Here is a 9212-nt window from a genome sequence, read left to right as displayed (position 1 = left end):
CTGCTGAAACAGTCAGCAAAATTGACATGAGTTTGCAAATATTTCACTCAAGTGAAGCCTGCAGTGATCAGCAAAAAAAAGTTTCAGCTGAAAATGTAACCCAGCTCATTAGGAGCAAGTCACCTCGTGTGTTGTTAGGAAGGTAATTCCTGCTACATCTGCAATAAGATTTTTGTTTTTACTTCTGATCTCAGTGTCACGTGTGATTATTACTTCACAGTGATGAGTGACAGTGAGAACACTGGCTCCATTTGACCCCTGAATGCACCCAAAGGCACAATAATTAGTGCCCATGGAACTAATTTAAAAAAAAGCCACCATGGAGGGAGGGACCATTTCATATGAGCAAAGAGATCTGGACTTTAGTTTCCATGGTCTACATAAGCTCTGTAGTGTTCACTCCCATGCAACAGGCTCTGTGCTGGTGGGAGCCTCTGCATCATTTCACTGGGATTAAGAAGGAGAGTACAGATGAGAGTCCCCATTTGTCTGGAGTGGATTCTGGGTACATCTGGTGGGAACACACAGAATGGGTACCTGGTTTTCTAGGTAGAAAGTTCTAAAATGTAGCTGAGTTCACCCTAGTGCTTTGCCTGTCTCTTTCTGCCCATGTTGATCTGGGCTCTCTGTGCACTGCTGCTTTGTTTGATTCTCTGCAGGAGAAAGGAGCAGTACTGGCCCAAATCAAGAATCAGAAAGTCCAGGACATTCTGGCCTTTTACCTGGGCCGTTTGGAAACCACCAATGAGGTGACCAACACTGATTTTGAGACCCGCAACTTCTGGATTGGTGAGTACCTGGAAGCAGCTGGATGCCCCTGGTGTGCACACAATGCACTGAAGGGAAGGAGGAGCTGGTCCTAGCCTGGTGGATTTCCCAGTCTGGGTCCCTGCATGATGCTGCCAGCCCGGAAGGCACAGAGTGCTGCAGTGCCCCATTTCTAGGTTACTGCAATGCAAGCAGAGCTCTTATAGTTTCATAGTTGGTAGGGTCGGAAGGGACCTGAGCAGATCATCAAGTCCGACCCCCTGCCATGGCAGGAAAGAGCACTGGGGTCAAACGACCCCAGCAAGGTGGTCATCTAACCTCCTCTTAAAGACCCCCAAGGTAGGAGCCAGCACCACTTCGCTTGGAAGTTGGTTCAAGATCCTGGCTGCCCTGACAGTGAAGTAGTGCCTCCTGATATCTAGTCTAAATCTACCTTCTGTCAGCTTGTGTCCGTTATTCCTTGTCACTCCTGGTAGTGCTCGGGGGAACAGGGACTCCCCCAATGCCTGCTGGTCCCCACTGACTAGTTTGTAACAGCCCACTAGATCCCCCCTCAGCCTTCTCTTGTGGAGGCTGAACAGGTTCAGATCCCTTAGCCTCTCCTCGCAGGGCCTGCCCTGCTGCCCCCGATCATGCGAGTGGCCCTCCTCTGGCCCAGTTGTCCACATCCCTCCTGAAGTGCATCCCTCCTGTGGCATGCTGCATGGGGGTTCTTCACCACTTGCTAATTAAGGCACTGCCTGGCTTCCCCTTGTCCCTCTGGTTGCTTTTCTGATGATCTTTAGCTCTTCCACAAAGCATTTTAAGTTCTTACCCCCTGGCTTCAAGGGTGTGGAAGGGACCAGTGTTTTATCATTGAGGCCACTAAGGTACAGAGGTGACTTGTTTTGCTAGGGGTTGCCCAGGGAGCTGGTGGTAGACTTTGGATCCTATTGACATCTGGCCCAAGAACAATTCGGCCTCCATGCTAATGAGCCTGGGGAAAGTGATGGGTTGGTGTAGCAAGTTTGGGTTTTAGGGTGGCTGTGACACCTCCTGGTGGCCCTGCAACCTTTGCCCTGCTCCAGCTGTAGAGTACTCTCCCCCTCTCACTTGTCTGCTATGGCTTGATGTAATTATCTAATTGAAACCAACCTGCTTAATGGGTACTTCGCATCAGCTTTTCATCAGCCCAAAGGAACTGTCCTGCTTAGCATGATGCAGGATGGCCAGGGTGAGGATGAATTTATACCCAGCTTCAGTGTAGATCTTGTAAAGGAACACGTTGAGAGGCTGGACACCTTCAAGTCAGCTGGCCCTGACAGATTACACCCCAGAGTACTTAAGGAGCTGGCAGGTGTCATAGCCCAACCATTGGCAAAAATATTTGAAAACTCGTAGCACTCAGGTGAAGTACCTGAAGATTGAAAGAAGATCAATGTGGTGCTCATCTTTAAGAAAGGGAAGAAAATAGATCTGGGGAACTACAGGCCAACCAGCTTGACCTCAATCCCTGGTAAGATTCTGGAAAAAATGATCAGAGACCATTCTTGACAAGCTGGCTGATGGCAACATCCTGAGGGACAGCCAGCACGGGTTTGCCGTGGGTAGGTCTTGCCTGCCCAATCTCATCTCCTTCTGTGACCAGGTGACATATCACCTGGACAAGGGAGAAGTGATTGACATCATATATCAGGACTTTAAAAAAGCCTTTGATCTGGTGTCCCATGATCTCCTCATGGAAAAATTGGCCAACTGTGGCCTTGGCTACATCACAGTCTGATGGCTGGGGAATTGGCTCCGAGATCAGACCCAGAGAGTAGCAGTCGACGGAAGTGAATCATCATGGTGCTCCATGACTAGTGGTGTCCCCTAAGACTCCGTCCTTGGACTGGTTCTCTTTAACATCTTTATCAACAATGTGGACACTGGTGTTAGAAGTGGACTGGCCAAGTTCACCAATGACACTAAACTTTGGGGTAGAGCATCCACATCTGGAAGTGGGGCAGAAAGGGGGCAGATATAAACCTGATGATGTTCAATACCGAAAAATGCAAGGTACTCCACCTCGGGGGGAAAAAACGCACAGCACACTTAAAGGCTCAGCAGTGCTACACTTGCTAGCACCATGGTTGAAAGATTGACCACAAGATGAACATGAGCCACCAATACAATATCACAGCTGGTAAAGTGAACAAAACTCTGGCTTGTATCCATAGATGCTTCTCAAGTAAATCTCAGGATGTCATTCTCCTGCTGTACATGGCCTTGGTGAGGCTGCAGCTGGAGTACTGCATCCAATTCGGGGCGCCACAATTCAAGGATGTGCAGAAGCTTGAGAGAGTCCATAGGAGAGCCACATGCATGATCAGAGGGCAAGAGAATAGGCCTTATGAAGAGAGGCTGAGAGCAATAGGACCCCTTCAGCCTGGAAAAGTGCAGGCTCAGGGGTGACCTGGTGGCTGCCTACAAGTACATCAGGGGTGTGCATCAGGATCTGGGTGAACACCTGTTCACCAGAGCATCCCAAGGGACAACAAGGACCAATGGTCACAAACTCCTCCAAGACCATTTTAGGCTGGACATAAGGAAAAACTTCTTTATTGTCTGAACCCCCCCACCCCAAGGCCTGGAATATAGACTCTCTCCAAAGGTGGTGCAAGCACCTACTCTGGACTCTTTTAAGAAGCGTTTGGATGCTCATCTTGCTAGGATCCTTTGACCCCAGCTGACTTCCTGCCCTTGGGGTGGGGGGCTGGACTTGATGATCTTTTGAGGCCCCTTCCAGCCCCAAAGCCTATTAAATCTATGAAAAGGAGGCTGCCTAATCAGTCGTAGAGCAAACCCCAGTTCCTCTAGCTGCCAACAGGTCCCTTCCAGGTCTTGCTAGTTGTGCTCTCACAGCCCGTCTGTATCTCCCACCCCCGGACACCTGTAGCCTTAGGTCTGTTTATGGCCTCCAACCTCTCCTACAGCTAGGCCCATGCCTCACAGATGTTACTAGTTAATGATTTTAAGGGGCAGTTGACCCAAGCCAATATTAGGCCACTTTAGGCCTTGTTGGGGGCTCAGCTTCTTGGCCTCTGCCGCTTTGCTCTCGCTGGTTCCCTTAGTCTAGGCCACTGCCTGACCTGGCTTCCGGGTTCCAGCCCTGGGCTCCCTCTCACACGGTCCCGCTTGAGCGGTCTGGCTTACACCTATGTTGGGTTTCAGCTCCTCTCCAGTCTACAACCCCCTGGCTTGAGCCTGAAAACACTGGGTTACACACTCTTCAGGTGCCCCCCTGTGGTCTCCTCACATGCCCCTACAGTCACATCCAGACCACTGGTTTAAAATTTAAATGAACACATAAGCCCACAGGCTATAACAACACTCTAAGCCTACCAGCTCTCTAATGAAACCATCCTCATCCTGGCTCATAGCTCACTGCAAGGTGCAGTCCCAAGGTGCAGCAGGAGCTCAAGCATTAAGTTCAGCCACAGGCCTCTCTCGGCAGCCCTCTGTGGCTTGCAGCACCAGACTGACTGTCTTGCCTGGCGCAGGATTTATATGCCTCACAAGCCCTGCCCCCTTCCAGTCAGGTGGCTTGCTAGCCTTGGCACAGCTGCCTCTTTGGATCTAATGGGCTGCTTTACTGTTGCTACCCTGGTTGCCATAGTAGTGCCTTTATTGCTCAGGCAGGGTTTTTCCCTATTGTCCTACTGCTGAGCTGCTAGTCCTGCAATAGGCATTTTTATTCTATGGCCCCATGGCTGCCTAGTACTCCCCTGCAGCCAGTCTATAACATGCAGCCTCTCCCTCACATGGGGATATCTCTATTGCTGCTTCTGCCTTCAAGTAACAGGAGCCTCTGGCTCTCTGTTAGAGTTGGCTTCTAGGAGGACTGTGGATAAACTGTGATGGATCACATGGGTATGGACGGTTCAGACTGCTAGCTACAGCCCCACATTCAGACCAGGAGTGGGGCTCATGTGGGAGGCTGCAGAACTCCATGCAGCTTCAGCCGGCTTTACTCCTGGAATGACCGGGTGGGCTGTATCCAAACTGAAGTCAGAGCTCAGGGTGGAGAGAAGTGAGGTCAGTACCCAGGCAGTGTCCCACTGCCACAGAGACTACAGGATATTGCCAGGAGCCAGGAGGCCACTCCCATGAGCAAGCATGTGTTTGTAGTAAAAATCACAGCGTGTCCATGTGTGGGCTCTCAGCACTGACAAGTTCAGTGAGTGTCAAATAGTGACAGCCCCTGGTGGGAACAGCCCTGGAGCCCTCTGCAGTCACAGCTGTGTTGGATGTCCTGAAGGAGAATTGTGCCAGAAGTGGGGTTAGACTCACAGCTTGCAGCTCTGATTCCAGCCAGCAGAAGCACATGTCTACAGGGGCTTGTGACACCACTGGCACTGTGGTTGCTGTGCTGCTGGTACTGGTGACATGTCTCGACAGGCCTGATGCCATGGCGGAGTGCAGATGCCCCATGTGCTAAAGCTCTGTCATTGCTCCACTTTCATTTAGGTCTGACGTATAAAACATCCAAGGACTCATTCCGCTGGGACACTGGAGGGCAGTATTCCTTCACCAGCTTTGCTTTTGGGCAGCCGGACAACCAGGGGTGAGTGTCTGTGCAGGGCTCCTCAGACAGCCTACCATAAGATGCCTCTCCAGGTCAGTCCCCAGGGACAATAGTGCCGGGTTCTTGCTAGGCCACCTCCAGCTCTGGGCTTCCAAGCACAGACTTGTGCCCCCCACAACTTCCTGTGGCAGCCCTGCCCCATGCTCTGAAACTTGCCTGCTACATCTCCCCATCTTCCCCTACTGCCTTCCGTCCATGGAGTTCTTCTCCACCCTGTTCCACATCTCAGGTTTGGGAACTGTGTTGAGCTCCAGGCATCAGCTGCCTTCAACTGGAATGACCAGCGCTGCAAGACCCGAAACCGGTACATCTGCCAGTTTGGTGAGTGGTTTGTTCTGCCCTGCTCTCTCAGCTGTGCTGGGCATGCCCTGTCCCCACTTCTATTAGGGGAGGACTGCTTGTGGTGTTCATCTGCCCCTGCATAGCACTGACCGGTGTGGGTGTGGGGCCCGGAGGTGCTGTACAAGCTAACAGGTACTGTACAACCATATCCCCTGCTGTGGCTGCAGTGGGGTGTTGCTAATGCCCCCCGGTGCCAACCCACTGCTCTTCTGCTATTCCAGTGCCGATCTATCTAGAAATACAGCTTTGCTGAAGTCCTGCACCCCAACTGGAAACCTGCTGCTGTCCCAGCTCTTAGCTCCAACTTCTCCTGCCTCCAGCTCTGCTGATGGCCTGCAGTCCCATCCCATACTTCTTTGCTTCTCTTCTGGGCTCTTTGCACACGGTTCTGGCAATTCTCTTCATGCCACCCCTCTACTATTCCAGCCCTGGCTTCCTGCCACTCTGCCAGTGCCCTCAGTCCTTACCTGCAGACCCCCTGTGAGTCCAGATCTGGTTCTGCCTTATGTGTAACCTACCTTAGACGGTTGTGTTATCAGGCTCAGCAGAGCAGGAGTAGTCCCTTACCCCAGATGGCTGCAACCTGGCAGAGGGTGAGGCGCTATGACTGGGTTGGGGGGGAACAATGTGTGCTGCTGCCTATTCTGGGCCAGTCTGTGGGTTAGCAGAGGCCCTGGGTTAGTGTCTGCTGTCTCTTACCAGCAATGAATTAACTAACAATGGTTAAAAAACTCTTTTGGATCAGATCTGTGAACTGAAAACTGGTCCCGGCAGCCCAGGTCTCAGACTGGCTCCAAGGGGTCTAGCATGGTAGCATACAGCCCAGCCCTACGTGCTCTTGCTGTCCTCTTCATCCTCCTCTGCTCCCTATTTCTACCCTGTCTAATGACCTGTTACCCTGTTAGCAAAGTGTTCCATTCATTGGGGCATCCTTTGGTGGCTAGACAAGATAGAGGATAACTGCTTTCCACCACTGCAGGCCTATGGCCTCCTCCCCTTTGATGAAAAGGGGATGAGAGTTCAGGGCTCAAACTAACTGACTGGCTACAGTGTGTGGTGATCTGGGCAGGTTGGTTACCTGGCAGTGGGCTATAGCGTCTGCCCCCTGGCTCCCCAGCCCAGGGCGGGTTGGGCATTGCTAACACTGGTGTCTGTATTTGCAGCTCAGGAACACATCTCCCTGTGGCAGCCAGAGCCCTGAGAACATGCCGCTTCCTATCACCTCCCTGCTCCAGATCACGGTGCTAGCTGCTGAGTAATGGCTGCAATGTCACCCTCATACTGCACACAGCTTGAGAGACAGGACCTCCATCTCTGCTGCTCCCCTGATGGCTCCTCCCAGGACTTCAGGGCTCACTCAGAGGCAACTGGGTGCTTTGGTCAGTGCCAGCCATGCTGACTTCTGAGTGTGTCGGCTGAGGGCCATGGGGTAGATGTGGCACCAGGACCTGCTGAGTGCTCAGGGGAGGGCAGGGGAAGGAGGGGAGAGGGCACATCCTGTACTGACATTCCAAACCATAGAGTAGCACAAAGAGGGAATGGAGTGTTAAAGGTGCAAGGGGGCAATTGGTCCTTACCCCAGTAGAGCTGTGGGTGTCTCAGGGTTCCACCTGCTGGGCCAGGGTGAGGTTGTGTCTCTGGAGCTTTGGCCAATCCCAAGCAATGACATGTCTCTCACCATCCCGGGAAGACCTCTGCACAGCCCAGTGAGGCCCAGGCTAGCTATGGCTTTTCCTTAGGAGAAGAGTTGTCCCCTACAGCACCTTCTAGGCCCCTCCACCTTCACTCTGGTCTGAGGGGGACTCAAAGGCATTGAAAAGCAGTGGAGCTATTTGAAAGGGCAAAAGGAGACCCCTTTCTGCTGTTCTGAGGCAGGTGGTAGCCAGCTCAGCACAGGTTTATCACACACCATGTGTTGACTCCCTCTGGCATCACCCCAGACCACATGAACTAGCCCAGAGGTGCCCAGGGGTAGAGGGGGTCATTCTGTGGCAAAGGGACACAGACCTGGCTTAAATTAGTCGGATGAGGGAGCTAGAGAGGTACTAGAGAGAGGAGGGAGCTCTGAGGTGCTGACCAGAAGGGGAAGGTGCTGGAGGGTATACATTCATTGCCTCCTCTGCCCCCACCCCCATTTCCACCTGGAGAGGAGCTGAGGTGAGAGAGTTGTGCCCCTGCCATGTGGGGGCAGGGGGGGGAAGAAGACATCCTGAGCAGGGAGGGGTCAGGCCCATGTGTCCAGGCCCTGAACAATCCCCCTTGCTCCTCTAGAAGGGACTCTACTCAGCAGAGACCCTCCCCTCTGAGGGCTGGGGTTGAGTTCTGGCAATAAGATTACAGCTGCCTGTTGTTGACTGGGGTCAGTACTCCTGGTTATGTCCTGGGACCATCTCCAGTTGCTCTTGCTTCCTTTGGGATGGTGACCCCATTCTCCTGGCATTCAGCACGGAAGTGCTATAGGGTCTCGCCCTGTTAAACTTCTGCCCCAGATCCCCAGGCAGAACGTTTCCTGTTGCAGCCCTGAGGCAAAAGACATGCCAGCTTGGTGGCCTCTGCATTGGAATGGTGCACACTAGGCTGTTAGGCTTCCTGGATCCCTGGGTTTTTGGCTGTGGATGTAGGAATTGAGGGGTAGGAGGGGGAAGGGAGGGGCATGACAGGAGTATTGCCAGGCATTGGGAATTGCAGGCAAGGAGCATCTTTGGAGCTGGTGCTTCATAGACATGAGAGTCCTTCAGGTGCCCTCCAGGCAGGGCCTGCACTGTGACCTCTAGGGCCTGCAATCCCATGGCCTTTCCACTGTGCAATAGTCAAGCTGCTTCCATATATGTCTGTCTAGCTCCAGTACTAACCAGATGATCTCAGGGGGCAGGGACTCCCAGCTTTCTAGCAGGGCTGACTTAGAAAACTAGGCTTTTTTCTCCTGCAGGCCTGTTCTCATGCCCTGAGTCCTAGGGTGTTTACACTGGTGCTGGGACATTTATCTGGCTGACATTAACACCTCACCCTCTGTAAGAGCCTTGGATGTTTTAATAAAGATTTATTTCTGTCTTGGAAGGTGCCTCTGGAGTTCTCTTGGAGTATGGCTGCCCCTGGGACACAAGCTCCTTCAGGAGTGAGTAAAAGGAGGACACAAATAGGTCTAGGTCTTACCCTGTTCCTCAGGCCCTTTCCCCTGCCTGCTCCTTAATCCACCCATTGTGCTCAGCAGAGACCAGCCCTGCCCCAGCAGGTTCACAAGCACAGTATTTAAAGCAGCTGTGCTTGCTAATGCCTATTGCAGTCCACTTCCTAGCAAATATTTTGGAGGAAGGACTTTTGTTAAATATTCATCTTCACTAAATGCACTTCCCTGGAAGCATCCAGGAGCCTGCTAACACAGCTGGGTGTACTATTTTGAGTGTAGAGAAAGAAGCAAGATTTTGAAACTGAAAAGCCACTAGTGCTTCTGTCAGGCCATCTTCCACCCTAAAGAAACCTAGGTTTTAAGCACTCC

The 9212-nt window shown here is 52.2% G+C and overlaps 1 protein-coding gene across 5 annotated transcripts in view; it reads left to right on the top strand.

Annotated features, from left to right (window-relative positions):
- Window positions 1-8772, top strand: part of CLEC18C (C-type lectin domain family 18 member C) — a 32454-nt gene extending 23682 nt beyond the window's left edge. For 4 of the 5 annotated variants that reach the window (XM_014526033.2, XM_006036296.3, XM_006036297.3 and 1 more), the window contains exons 9-12: window positions 660-789; window positions 5257-5353; window positions 5604-5695; window positions 6880-8767. In XM_014526033.2, coding sequence (XP_014381519.1) covers window positions 660-789; window positions 5257-5353; window positions 5604-5695; window positions 6880-6917 — 357 coding nt within the window. In that variant the 3' untranslated portion in view covers window positions 6918-8767. Of the gene's footprint in view, window positions 1-659; window positions 790-5256; window positions 5354-5603; window positions 5696-6879 lie in introns of all 5 variants that reach the window. The other variant, XR_003091937.1, reaches the window with a different exon arrangement.
- Window positions 8773-9212: the final 440 nt, after the last annotated feature.

This window comes from Alligator sinensis, unplaced genomic scaffold, assembly GCF_000455745.1.
Source record: "Alligator sinensis unplaced genomic scaffold, ASM45574v1 scaffold1181_1, whole genome shotgun sequence".
Classification (NCBI taxonomy): domain Eukaryota; kingdom Metazoa; phylum Chordata; order Crocodylia; family Alligatoridae; genus Alligator; species Alligator sinensis.
This window is presented reverse-complemented; position numbering and strand designations above follow the sequence as displayed.